Source organism: Muscardinus avellanarius (genome assembly GCF_963383645.1).
Source record: "Muscardinus avellanarius genome assembly, chromosome: 3".
NCBI lineage: Eukaryota > Metazoa > Chordata > Mammalia > Rodentia > Gliridae > Muscardinus > Muscardinus avellanarius.
This window is the reverse complement of record NC_137788.1, coordinates 112,377,531-112,391,917: the sequence shown is the minus strand read 5'-3', so window position 1 is coordinate 112,391,917 and position 14,387 is coordinate 112,377,531. Positions and strand designations below refer to the sequence as shown.

General features: G+C 50.2%; 1 protein-coding gene across 1 annotated transcript; it reads left to right on the top strand.

Moving 5' to 3' along the window:
- Nucleotides 1–347: 347 nt before the first annotated feature.
- LOC308260253 (CD48 antigen-like) lies at nucleotides 348–13,825 on the top strand (the record flags this gene model as incomplete). Its single annotated transcript, XM_080691562.1, has 6 exons — nucleotides 348–420; nucleotides 8,363–8,695; nucleotides 10,293–10,595; nucleotides 12,239–12,349; nucleotides 12,568–12,674; nucleotides 13,712–13,825. The coding sequence occupies 6 exons, from the start codon at nucleotides 348–350 to the stop codon at nucleotides 13,823–13,825; spliced, it is 1,041 nt and encodes a 346-aa protein (XP_080547688.1).
- Nucleotides 13,826–14,387: the final 562 nt, after the last annotated feature.

Below are 14,387 nucleotides of genomic sequence, written 5' to 3'. Positions count from 1 at the left end.
TTGAAATTCCAGTTGTTGGGAGGCTGAGACAGGAGGACCACAGATTTGCGGACAGCCTCCGCAAGTAGTGAGACTTTCATCAACCTAGCAAGACTCTTGTTTCAAAATAAAAACAACATAGGGGTGGGGGTGTAGCTTGGAGGTAGAATGGCCCTGGCTTCAATCCCCAATACCATAAAAAGGAAACACATAGTACTTTAGTTTGTACAGAAAACATACTCAGAGTAACTACTCCTTTCCCCTGGTATTCTGCAGTGTGAAGGCTGAGACTAGAAGGCCCAGCAACTGACTGAGAGGGTGTGGGTGGGGCCGGGGAAGGCCAGCCTCATCTTTCCCCGGCCAAAGCCATGGCTGCTTTGGGCCGTGGCTGCTGCTGGCTCCCAGCCTGGGCCCTGATGCTCCTCATCGTCCCCCTCCTCGGTGAGTACCCCGCTGCAGGGTGGGGCGGGAGGCTGTGGACCAGGTGGGCAGGCAATTGGGGCAACCTCCAACCCCCAAGGATTTGAAGGGTCTGGGCTGGAGCCTTCCTGAGACAGCTCAAACTAGGAGCTCCCAGCACACGGACCTCTCTGTCACAGCGTGAAGGAGCCTGTCTGAGCTTGATGAGCCAAGGAGACCCTATACTTAAAAGACAAGGACTCTTTCTCTCTTTCTTTCTTTCTTTCTTTCTTTCTTTCTTTCTTTCTTTCTTTCTTTCTTTCTCTCTCTCTCTTTTTCTCTTTCTTTCTTTCCCTCCCTCCCTCCCTTCCCTCTCTCTCCTCTCTTCCTTCTCCTTCTTTCTTTTGTTCTTTCTCTTTCTTTTTTTGTTCTCCTTTTTCTTTAGATTGAACCCAGGGATATTTTCCCTCCAAGCCATAACCCCCAGCATTTTTTATTTTGAAATAAGGCCTCCCCAAATTGTGGAGGGATTCACTAGCAGCTGAGGCTGGCATGAAACCTGTGATCCTCCTGTCTCAGCTTCCCAAGCACTCTGAAATTACAGGCATGAGCCTCCTGTCCTGTCCTCTCCTCTCCTGTCCTGTCCTCTCCTCTCCTTTCTTGCACTGGAATTGAACCCAAGAGCTTTCTACTACCAAGTTATACCCTTAGCCCTTTCTTTTTAAATTTTGAGACAGGGTCTCATTAGATTGCTAAGTGTCTCCTTACATTGCTAAGGCTGATCTCAAACCTGCAATCCTCCTGTCTCAGCCTCCCAAGTTACTGCCATTACAGGTTGACATACATACATACATACATACATACATATAAACATACATATTCTGAATCCAATAATAATTTATATTGACTGTAGACATTTTGGAAAACCTAGCAGAATATATAGATGAATAAAATCAATAGGTATCACACCTTACAAAACTAAACTTAGCAAGACTCTGTTTAAAAAATTTTTTTAAAAGTGCAGCTGGGTGTGGTGGCGCACACTTGTAATCCCAATGCTTGGGAGGCTGAGACAGGAGGATGGCACAGGTTAGATGCCAGCCTCAGCTACTGAGTGAGGCTCTCAGCAACTTAGTGAGACCCTGTTTCCAAAGAAAATATAAAACAATAGGTCTGGGAGTGTAGCCTAGAGGTAGAAAGCCTCTGGGTTCCATCCCCAGTAACACACACACACACACACACACACACACACACACACACGGAGTTAGGAGTGTAGTTTAGAGGTAGAATGTCCCTGGGTTCAATACTCAATACCAAAAATAGGTAGACAGAGAGATAAATAGATATAAAATATAAAAAGGGCTGAGGGTGTAGCTCAAAGGTAGAATATTCCTGGGTTTAATCCCTAGCACCATAAAACAAAACAAAATACCAAACAAATGAAACTCACCACCATAAATATTCCTGGGTCGGTTTCCTGGTGGCAGCCCCACTTAGGATTTTGCCTGCTCTGCGGCGGTGATCCTGACCGTGACGTTTCTGCTCTGTTCTTGCTCCCCATCCTCCTGTTAGTTATTTCTGTGGGCTGAACCCCGTCCTCCGGCCCGCTTCCTTCCTCTGCCCTTACCTTTCCCTGTCGTCCCAGGGGAACTTTTAAAAAAAAACGAGCAAAAAACTTTTTCATACCGCATTTGGTATGTTGGACACATTGAACATGTTTATACCTTTTTGTCCTAGTAAGCCTGTTATAGTTTGGAAGGCCCTCTCAAGTCCCATCTGGGTCGCCAAAGATGCTGCTGTTTTGGTGATTGCCCGCTGTGGGTTCTTTTCCTCAGCCCAGATAGATATCATGGGCTTGGAAATAGAGCACCAGGACAAGCAGTAGGAAGTTAGTACAGGGCAAAAAAGATTCATTATAGAAGCAAGAGTAGCCAGGCGTGGGGGCGCACGCTTGTGACCCCAGCATTTGGGTGGCTGAAACAGGAGGGTTGTGGTTTGTGGACAGCCTCAGCTACTTAGTGAGGCCCTCTGCAACTCAGTGAGACCCTATTTCAAAAAATAAAGAATAAAAATAGGGCTGGGGATGTAGCTCGGAGGTAGAATGCCCCTAGGTTCCATCCCCGGTACTAAGTTGCTGAAGGCCTCACTAAGTAGCTGAGGCTGGCCACAGTCCTCCTTTGGTCCTCCTGTCTCAGCCTCCCGAATGCTGGGATCACAAGCGCGCACCACCGTACCTGGCTCAGGTCGTTCTTCTTAATGGTTACAGATGACAGGTCGTTGGTGATGGATTGAGTGCTGCGGTTACTGCTTGCTCAGATCTCTCGAATGGACAACTCTGGGTCCAAGATTATTGTTTTTAACACTGGGGTGGGCCAGGGAGGAGCCAAGCAAGTCTTCTGTCCTCCCACCACCAGGACCTTTCTTTTATAAAAGGTTTAAACAAAGCACATGGCAAGGAGGCCATGAATTATGTTCAGGGTTACAGGTCAGGTTTAGGGAAAGGCAGGCATGGGCCAAGCTTAGGAAAAGGAAGGTTTAAACATGACTGGGTAAGGAAACCATCAAAGACCACACTCTTACCCATTCCATCAGGTCCCTCGGAATTTGTTCGCTTGAGGACACATCCCACCCAGCTGGTACTGTGCTCTCAGCTTGAGTTGGTCCAAGATGCTAAAGTCAGCATCCGGGCCTAAGATGGCTCCCAGCAGAGCACTCCACTGTGTCTATAAACACCACACTTAATGGATCCATTTATCTGTTGACTGGCGCCTAGGCTGGTTCCACAACTTGGCCATTGTGGATTGTGCTGCTGTCCACTTGGGTGTGCCCATCCCCTGTAGGAGCCCGACTTGAGTTCTTTTGCAAAGACACTGAGGTGTGGCATATCTGAGTCATATGGTGGTTCTAAAGCCTAGTTTTTGGCGGAGCCATGTACCGATCTCCTTAGTGGTTGCGCTAATTAAAATACTGAGTTTAAGCCGGGCGTGGTGGCGCATGCTTGTAATCCACGCTTGGGAGGTTGAGACAGGAGGATCTGGGTTCGTGGACAGCCTCAGCTACTAAGTGAGGCCGTCTGCAACTTAGTGAGAGCCTGTTTCAAAATAAAGAATAAGAAATTGGGCCGAGGGTGGAGCTTAGAGGTAGAAGGCCCCTGGGTTCCATCCCCAGCACCACACACACACAAAAATATTGAGTTTATTTCACATGTATATCCATATCATTTCCATGTCTGACTGTTACTGCTATGTCCTATGATAACATTTCATACACACTTGAAACCAAGCAAGAGGTGGAGCTCTTTCTTTCTTTCTTTCTTTCTTTCTTTCTTTCTTTCTTTCTTTCTCTATCTATCTATCTATCTATCTATCTATCTATCTATCTATCTATCGATTTATTCTTTGTGGTACTGGAGATGGAACCCAGGGGATTTCTACCTCTAGGCTACACTCCCAGACCTATTTTATATTTTATTTGGAGACAGAGTCTCACTAAGCTGCTGGGAGCCTAAGTAGCTGAGGCTGGCTTCCAACCCATGTGATCCTCCTGTCTCAGCCTCCCAAATACTGGGATTACAAGTATGCACCACCACGCCCGGCGAATTCTGTCTTTAAACACTAATCAGGAATTTGGAACAACACATTCTCGGCAATGGAGCATGGACATCATTTACCAAATATGGTAGGAAAAGTTCTCGCTTTGCATTATAAAAAGCAGAGCCAGATGTCAGCTGTTACAGAAATGAAATAAGACAGAAAGCTTTTTTTTTTCCCCCTTTTTTTTGGTACTGGGGATGGAACCCAGAGGCATTCTATCTTCAAACTACACCTTCAGCTCTATTTTTTATTCTTGATTTTGAAACAGGGTCTCACTGAGTTACAGAGGGCCTCACTAAGTAGCTGAGGCTGCCCATGAACTGCGATCCTCTGGTCTCAGCCTCCGAAATGCTGGATTACAAGCGTGGGCCACCACGCCTGGCTCAAGTATTTTCTTAAGCAGACTTCCTTCACTGCCAGGGATCTTGGAAGAGCCTCCTGGTCTGTCACGGGCAGCAATTCTTCACATAATGGATGTACTCTGCCTCCACTTTGGGTAGAGAACCACCTTTGTCTACACTTGCTTGCATCTTTGCTTTGATATCTTCTAAATCTCTTTGGCATTTTTTGGATTTTTTTCCCCTGTTTTTTGAAGGATTCTTGGCCTTTTGATCTCTGTGTGGATGGTTTTGAGTCTTTTCCATTCTGGTTTGATTTCTGGGCATTTTTGGCTGGAGTATCTGATATAGATTTTTTCACTGGAACTTTCTCTTCAGTTTCTTCCTTATTGAAATCCTTCTCTTCCTCCTCCTCCTCCTCCTCCTCCTCTCCCTCCTCCTCTTCCTCCTCCTCCTCCCCCCTCCTCCCCCTCCCTCCTCCTCCTCCTCCACCTCCTCTCCCTCCTCCTCCTCTCCTTCCTCTTCCTCCCCCTCTTCCTCCCCTCCTCCTCCTCCCCTCCTCCTCCTCTCCCTCCTCCTCCTCTCCCTCCTCCACCTCCTCTCCCTCCTCCTCCTCTCCTTCCTCTTCCTCCCCCTCCTCCTCCCCTCCTCCTCCTCTCCCTCTTCCTCCTCTCCCTCTTCCTTCTCCTCCTCCTTCTCTCCCTCCTCCTCCTCTCCCTCTTCCTTCTCCTCCTCCTTCTCTCCCTCCTTCTCCTCTCCTTCCTCTTCTTCCCCCTCCTCCTCCCCTCCTCCTCCTCCCCTCCTCCTCCTCTCCCTCCTCCTCCTCCTCTCCCTCCTCCTCCCCTCCTCCTCCTTCCTCCTCCTCCTCTCCCTCTTCCTTCTCCTCCTCCTTCTCTCCCTCCTCCTCTCCTTCCTCTTCCTCCCCCTCCTCCTCCTCCCCTCCTCCTCTTCCTCCTCCTCTTCCTCCCCCCCCTCCCCCCCTCCCCCTCCCCCCCTCCTCCTCCTTCTCTTCCTCCTCCTCCTCTCCCTCCTCCTCTTCCCCCTTCCTTCTCCTCCTCCTCCTCCTCCTCCTTCTCTTCCTCCTCCTCCTCCCCCTCCTCCTCCTCCTCCTCTCCCTCCTCCTCTTCATCATTGTCATCTTCATCAGCAGCAAGCTTGACTTTCTTCTTTTTCTTTTTTTGTGGTTCTGGGGGTGGAACCCAGGGGCATTCTACCTCGGAGCTACACCCCCAGCCCTATTTTATTTATTCTTTATTTTGAAGCAGAGTCTCACTAAGTTGCAGGGGGGCCTCATTAAGTAGCTGAGGCTCGCCACACACCTTCGATCCTCCCGTCTCAGCCTCCCAAGTACTGGGATGACAAACACGCGTGCCCCACCACGCCCAAAGCCTGACCTTTTTCCGTGGTAACTTGCTACCACCTCCAGGGGCAGATCGCTTTCCAGATATACTTGAGTTTTACAGCTTCCTCCTCTTTATCTTCTGACTCAGCGTTGCCCTCCACACCTGCTAAATGCTATTGCTAAAACGCACAGGCCCTGAGCCACACTTCCACCTGAACACCTCAGGTGGTGTGAGTTCAAAGCCCCAGAGAAGCTGTTGGCTGCACAGGCATTTCCACACTGGCCGGTGTTACTTTAATTGGATGTCCGCCTTCAGACTTCAATGCCTCTGCTTCAACAACGCGCAGCCCATCTTTGCACCAGCTCCTAAACTGACCATTCTTTTTTTGTGTGTGTGGCACTAGGGATGGACCCCAGGGGCATTCTACCTCTGAGCTGCACCCCCAGCTCTATATTTTATTCTTTATTTTGAAACAGGGTCTCACTGAGTTGCAAAGGGCCTCACTAAGTAGTAGCTGAGGCTGGCCGTGAACCGCGATCCTCCGGTTTCAGCCTCCTGAATGCCGGGATGACAAGCGCCACCACGGCCGGCTCTGACCGTTCTTAATGATAGAGACACTCATTTTCATCACTATCTGCTTAAAGTGACCACCTTTGTGAGCCTTTGGCTCACGACCTAGAATGGAGAGCACACACCTAGAAAGTGCACACACCTAGAAAGTCCATGCCAGAGGCCGTGCGTCCGATCCAAGGAGAAGCAGGGCCTCAGGAGACTGGTTCTGTATCACTTCGGGCCCCAGGCTGAGGACTGCTCCCTCCTCTGTGCGCCCCCTGCCAGGCTCCCACTGACCCCCAGCATCCAGCCGGTGGCTGTGCTAATTTATAGTCCCACCAGCAGTGTCTGTGCAATTCTTTCCCTCTCACATCGGTGGAGCTGTATTGAGCTGAGGCGACAGCAAAGCCTTGATTAGGACAGAAAGGAATAAGTGCATGTTGAACATCTGCCACCTACAAGATCTGTACTGGCTGAGCCTTCTCACATACTATTTTTCACATACAGCAAGAAGGGCCGAAACACTGGAAGACCCATACTAAGCTCTAGGCACAAGGGACATTGGCTGGGAATCTTGACGTCTGCATCTACCTTTGGTGCGAGCATTTTTTTTTTTTTTTTTCCCAGTACTGGGGATGGAACACGGGGGCATTCTACCTCTGATCTACACCGCCAGCCCTATTTTTTAATCTTTATTTGAAACAGGGTCTCACTGAGTTGCAAAGGGCCTCACTAAGTAGCTGAGGCTGTCCTCAAACCGCAATTCTCGTCTCAGCCTCCCAAATGCTGGGATGACAAGCGTGTGCCGCCACGCCTGGCTTGGTTGGGAATCTTGTGCGTGTGGGTGCATGGATGGCTTTCTATCTCTGACCTGCCCCTCCAGCTCTATTTTACTTTGCATTTTGAAGCAGGCTCTCACTGAGTTGCTAAGGGTCTCATGATGTTGGTGAGGCTGGGCCCTAACCTGTGATCCTCCTGTCTCAGTTTCCCAAGTACTGGGTTACAGACGTGCGCCATCATGCCTGGCTCTCTATACCCTCTTAAGTAGATAGATTACCCAGATCATAACTCTACCATACGTCACACGGGGCTCTGACTGCCCTGCATGCTCTGGGAGCCTCTGTACTACCCTCCCAGTCCCGGCTTCCTCCCACACGCAGAGAGGAGGCAGAGCCTCATTCCAGTGGCTCTTGAACCAGGACCAAGTCTTGTCTTGTCTTTTCTTTTCTTTTCCCTTCCCCCCTCCCCTTCCCTTCCCTTCCCTCCCCTCCCCTCCCCCTCCTTCCCTCCCTTCCTTCCTTCCTTCCTTCCTTCCTTCCTTCCTTCCTTCCTTCCTTTTTTTCTTTCCTTTTCTTTCGTACTGAGAATTGAACCCTGGGCATTCTACCTCTGAGTTATACCCCCAGCACTATTATGTCTGTCTGTCTGTCTGTCTGTATTTATTTATTTATTTATTTTTGGGTTCTGAGGATTGAACCCAAGGTCACTCTACTTCCAAGCTACACACACAACCCTATTTTTTTTTTTTTTTTTGGTGGTACTGTGATGGAACCCAGAGGCTTTCTACCTCTGGGATATACTCCCAAACCTATTTTCTATTTTATTTGAAAACAGGATCTCACTAAGTTGCTGAGAGCCTCACTAAGTAGCTGAGGCTGGCTTCGAACCTGTGAGATCCTCCTGTCTCAGCCTCCCAAGTGCTGGGATTACAAGTGTGAGCCACGACGCCCGGCTACATGCAACCCTATTTTATCTTTAATATTGAAACAGGGTCTTGCCGGGCGTGGTGGTGCACACTTGTAATCCCAGCATTTGGGAGGCTGAGACAGGAGGATCACAGTTCGTGGACAGCCTCAGCTACTTAGTGAGGCCCTCTGCAACTCAGTGAGACCCTGTTTCAAAATAAAGAATAAAAAATTGGGCAGGGAGTGTAGCCCAGAGGTTGAATGCCCCTGGGTTCCATCCCCAGACCTGCAAAAAAAAAAAAAAAAGAAATAGGGGTTTCACTAGGTTGATGAAAATCTCACTACTTGCTGAGACTGGCCTCAAACCTGTGATCCTCCTGTCTCAGCCTCCCAAGCCCTGGGATGACAGGCGTCCCCACCACGCGGCTTTACTCTTCTCTTTTCTCCTGCTAATTTCAGCTCTGTTTTACCAGGTTTCCAGACTGTGCAAGCCCCCGGCTCTTCCCGCACATTTAACAGGACAGTGGGGGGGTCTGTTCAGCTCCTACTGAACCTGTCCTTGTCTCCCAGCATCCGAGAGATAGAGTGGAATTGGTATTCTGACAAAGAACGGCTTCTGGTGGTCTGGAGGCCTGGCACACCCAGTGAGTGGTATGACTTCGAGTGTAAGAATAAATTCGACATGGTGGAGAGGTTTTCCTTGAGTGTTGTGAACCTCACTGTGGAAATGAGTGGACTCTATGAAGCACGAATCAAATTCCGCTCAGGAGAGATCCAGAAGGAGACCTTTAGACTCTTTGTGTATGGTAAGTTGGCTCCACGCCCAGCCAGGCTTTCCTTAAACACTTTTTTCTTTTAACAGTACTGGGGCTGGAACCCAGGGTCATTCTACCTCTGACCTATACCTCCAGCCCTATTTTATTTATTTATTTATTTATTTATTTATTTATTTATTTATTTACTTATTTTCTGGTGGTACTGGGGTTCCTGCAAGCCCTTCTACCTTCGGCTACACTCCCATGGGCTACACTTCCAGACCTATTTTTATACTTTTTTATTTGAAAACAGGGTCTCTTAAGGCAGCACGGCTGGCTTCGAACCTGCGCGATCCTCCTGTCTCCGCCTCCCAAGCGCGGGGATTACAAGCGTGCGCCACTGCACCCGGCTTATTCTTTATTTTGATACAGGGTCTCACTAAGTTGCAAAGAGTCTCACCAAGTAGCTGAAGCTGTCCTCAAACTCGCGATCCTCCTGTCTCAGCCTCCCAAATGCTAGGATGACGAGCATGCGCCACCACGCCCGGCTTATTTCAGAAATGTTGGTTGGTTCAAAAACTCAAAAATTTCATGCCTGAAAGACGTTGGCAAAAACCAGACAACAAAGTTGGACATTGAAAAAGTTGAAGGAAAAAAAAAGCAAAGTCACCAGAGGGAGACTGGATGTTAGAAGTGGCCACTAGGTAAAAGGGTTTCAGACTAGAGCTGGGCGTCCCCCAATTTCTCTCCAGCTTCCACATATGAGAGAAAACTATGACCCTTGACTTAGCGAGAATGACCAGGCTCAGCACTCGCCATTCTCCGGTTCCTTCCATTTTCTTGCAAAGGATATAATTTGGTTCTTTATGGCTGAGTCAGATTCCATCGTGAACATGGACCCCTGGTGATCACGTTTGACTGTAGGCTTCACTGGTGTCTGTGCTCCTGGTTCATTTTCTCCTACAATCATTGCATTTCTTCCAGAGAGGTGCTTAACTTCCGAGACACTTGCGCATCCTCAAGTTTGATTTGTCTTGTGTTCTCATGTTAGTAGAAAAGGGTATAAATTCTATGTTCGAGCCGGGCGTGGTGGCGCACGCTTGTAATCCCCGCGCTTGGGAGGCGGAGACAGGAGATCACGCAGGTTCGAAGCCAGCCTCAGCTACTGAGTGAGGCTCTCAGCAACTTAGTGAGACCCTGTTTCCAATAAAATATAAAATAGGTCTGGGAGTATAGCCCGGAGGTAGAAAAGCCCCTGGGTTCTACCCCCAGTACCACAAAAACAAACAAACAAACAAACAACAACAATAAAACCCCTCTAGGTTCGAATCCATTTTCCTAGAGGTCAGGGTAACTCTCTGAGGGGTGATGGGGGCCTAGGAGTCAAGGGGTGGTGGTGAGGGACAGGGCAGTCTCAGGAAGGCCCGGGATGTGAACATCACCTGGCTATTTGGAGTGAACAGAGGACCAGATGCTCCAGGACCACTCAGCCATCTTCCCCTGGGCTGGGCGGGGTGGGTGGAGTGGTTTCTTCCCCAAGCCTGTATGCAGCAAACAGGCCACCTCATACTCTGTCGCTGATATGCCGCGGGGTCGAGGAGGGCTGGAGCTCCCTGGAGCTCTGCTCTCCCTGGTCCTGTCCCTGCAGAGATCATCCCCCAGCCCCACATCCTGATTCACTCTGCATCCCATGCGTCTGACTGGTGCAACGTCAGCCTGGAGTGCTGGGTCCCGGGAGGCACAGAGCACTTGGCAGTGACCTGGCTGGACCGAGGCCGTCCTGTGGATCCAGAGGACAGAGGCGCACTGGCCCGGAGACACTCCAGCTCCAGAAACCTAAGCCTGAGCCTGCTTCGGAGCCAGTCGGACGGCCCCCTGACCTGCGTGGTCAGCAACTCCGTGGACCAGAGGAACGCTACCTTGGATCTGGGGAGCATCTGTCCCTTGAGAGGTGAGTGTGCTCTTCTGGGGGATGGAATGGGCTTGGCGGCACTGGGGTGCTGAGAGGGGAGGACCCAGGATGGTGGCGGGGCTGAGATGCAAGGCTTGTCACATAGTAGGTCCCTCTCTCAGTCAACCCCATCCTCCTAACAGCCTTCACATCTGCAGGTCCAGAGACTGGGCCAGCTTGTGCTTGCTTTACTGGGCTGGAAATGCAGGACTGGCCCATGGGTGCCCCTATTCCCAACATCAAGGAGCTTGTGGTTAGATAAATCAGTCACCAGAATCCAAGCAGGGGAGGAGAGTAAGGGCCTCGGAGCCCTCCGTGGACCTGCAGGCTTGGAATGCCCTGTCCCACGCCTGTGCTACATGTCCAGGCTGGACATGCGAGGTGTTTTTGCTGCATGCCAGATGCCCCCTATCTACGATGGCTACTGCATCTAACGGCCTGAGTAACTGCTGGCCTCCCCTCCAGGAAGTGTGATGGAATACCATGCATTCCCCCCATCAGCAGAGACCTTAATCAAGCTGCAGAAAGGGACTTTGGGAAGCTGAGACAGGAGGATCGTGGTTCAAGGCCAGCCTCAGCTACTTAGGCCCTTTGCAACTCAGTGAAACCCTGTTTCAAAACAAAGAATCAAAAATAGGGCTGGGGGTGCAGCTTGGAAGTAGAATGACCCTGGTTTTCATTTCCAGACCCCCCCCCGAAAAAAAGAACAAAGATGTTTTTAAATGTATAAGCCAGAATTAAACACAAAGGTAAGACAAATTCAAAATGTGGTTAAAAAAAAAAAGTAAATAAGCCGGGTGTGGTGGCTCCTCAGCTACTTAGTGAGGCCCTTTGCAACTCAGTGAGACCCTGTTTCAAAAATAATGAATAAAATAGGGCTGGGAGTGTATCTTGGAGGTAGAATGCTCCCTGAGTTCCATCCTTAGTACAAAAAAAAAAAAAAAAAAAAAAAAAAAAAAAAGAAAGAAACTAAGAAATGGCTACAAGAGTTGGGAAAGGTGTCAGAGAGAAGAGAACACCTGCGTTGGGCCTTGAAGGATGAATAGGAGTTTTCTTCGGCAGTATAAAAAAAATTCACCCCAGCCAGGCGTGGTGGCGCACACTTGTAATTCCCCCAACCCCGCTTGGGAGGCGGAGACAGGAGGATCGTGCAGGTTTGAAGCCAGCCATGCTGGCTTAAGAGACCCTGTTTAAAAAAAAAAAAAATAGGTCTGGGAGTGTAGCCCGGAGGTAGAAGGGCTTCCAGGAACCCCAGTACCACCAAAAATAAATAAATAAATAAACAAAAACAAAAACAAAAACAAAAAAATTCACCTCAGACACCACACATCCTGAGGTGTGGAGACCCAGATCCTTCCATCCCCTTTCCCTGTTGTAATGTGAGACAAGTTGGAATGAGCAGTGCTACTCCAGCCAGTGGGGGCTTCGGAGGGTCCTTTGCAGAGACAGGAGAGAAGACCTGGTGCAGAAACATCAGTGTGGCCGTGGCCGGTGAGCCACGAGTCAAGGAGAGAGGAAATCCATCAGGTTGCAGCACCACCCTGCCCTGGAGATGGGCCTGGGCCAGGGCGGTCCCTCCCCAGCTGCCCACCAGGCCCAGGCTGGCCGAAGCAGCTCTGACCCCAGGTTGCTTTCCACCCCAGGTTCTCATCAGAGCAAAGGGCTTTGGATCGGACTCCTTGCTGCGGGTGTGATCGTGAGTCTGGGCGCTGGCGTGTGGATCTGGAAGAGGAAGAGGATGGAGACTGAAAGAGGCAGGTGCTGGGCAGACCCTGAGGCATCGGGGTAGTGGACAGAGCTGACCCAAGGAGAGTGGGCAGCCTGGGGAGGCCGGTACGGGCAGGCTCTTCCTGCAGGAGCCTGGAGTGTTGAGGGCCAGAGGTGAGTGAATGCAGAACGCGGGAGGAGGTTTGCTCAGGCTCAGGGTGCTACCGGGAGCCTGCTGTGTCAGGTCCACTCTCCTGCTCTGCAGCGGCCCCGTGGGCCCCTCCCAGTGATGATTCTGCTCACCTGCACACCGGCGACCTTTGTAGCTCCAGCCCTTTATACTCGAAGGTCAGCCGCCTGAGACACTTCAAGGTGAGTTGGAGGGAATCAGATGACAGCAACTGGTGTAGGCTGAAGCTTCATGATACCAGCACACCCACCGGGCCCTCTGGATCCCACCCGTGCCTTGAAGGGCGCGGCTGCGTACGTGGATGCACACAGCCAGCTGAGCGCACCTTTAAGTACATCTGCACAGCCACAATTGTGCACAACTGTGGCTCTAAAATGAGGCTTTGCAGACACTACTTGAGGGAGAACTGAGAGTGAGATGTCTTTTTTTTCTCAGCCAGTTAGGGACATGCCAGATTGCCCCCAGCACTCAGGGGCTACTGCAACAAGGCAGTATGATGTCTTCTCCAGTGGGGAGCTCACGGCACTTGCCCAAAGAGTGGGGATCCCAGATGCATCCTTAGTCACTAGAAACAGATAGGAAAGCCACAAATAAAAACTCATGAAATCAAAAGTAAGTCTGCAAGGCAATTTACTTCTGTGAGGAAGGAGGTAAACACCCTGGGTGGGCAGTCTGCTCATCCCCACCTACCTCGAAGGCCACTGCGTCCTTCCTCATTGGCTGGAGCGTGGCTTTTGCAATCTAATTGGCTAGAAGCACAAAGCCAGTATATCTGGGAGTGGAGCCTGCAGACCCAGGTACAAGAGTTACAGAGCGAATGCCTAGGATACAGTTACAGAGTGGAAGAAGCCCTGCAGTTTCTGTGTGATCTTGTAACTTCTGTAGCAAAGATGGCTTTCCTTTCTTAAAGCACCAAGGAAGAAATAAAGCAGGGGAGAGGGAATACTGGGGATGGGATTTGGAGTTTCCTCTAAGGCTGTCAGGAAAACCAGGATGAGGTGAGGGAGTGAGCCTGTGGACTGTGGGTGGTCCAAGGAAAGGGCTAGTAGCATCCTGGGCAGAGAACTGAGTGACCATGGAGCTCAGGGGCAGGTCTGGCTGCATTTGCATTTTGAGAGGAGGGAGCGCCAGAACTGCCTGCAGCCAGGTAGCCTGAGCGCCCCTGAGTCTGAGTCTGCAAAGCTGATTAAGACTGCTCTCCTCCCGCCTTGAATTGTAGACCACCGAGAAGAGAAGCAACTTTGAACAGAGCCCCAAGCCAGCTCTGGCAGCCCAAGCTATCTATGAGGAGATTCAGAAGCACCCAACCTCCAGCAAGACCCCAACACCATGAAAGATTTGAGGCCATTAAGGACTTGGTAAAAGCTGTCGCCCCTCCCTTCACCCCTGCTTTCAGCTGCCCCTCCTAAAGATGGAGCTGGGGCTGGACCCCTGTCTTTCTGATCCCCCCCACTGAGGCAGGCTTATGAACTGCTGTCTCCCTGGCTCCTGTGATTCAGATAATAGTGGCCCTCTCCAAAACTCTTGTTGAAACTGCGTAGAGTATGGGATATAAAACAATGGTTCAGGAGCACATTAACAACTTGTTTATACATTCCAGCGAACGAACAGCTCAGGCAACTTAAGAAACCCAAACAACTTGTCCAAACACATCAGCATAGGGGCTCAGACCGGCAAGCCTGTGCTGCAGTTGATAACAGATCCTGGGATCATAAAAACACCTCTTCACTTCTGATGGACTCAGCCATCAATACACTTGGACTACTGACAGGAGTGTGGTAATGTCTGATAAGCCTAGATGAGTTTGCCAAAGACCCCAAGCAACACCCACAAAGCCCTAGAAAACAATGGGCCTTCTTATGAGAGGTAGACCTCCAGTCTACCGTGTGTCTCTT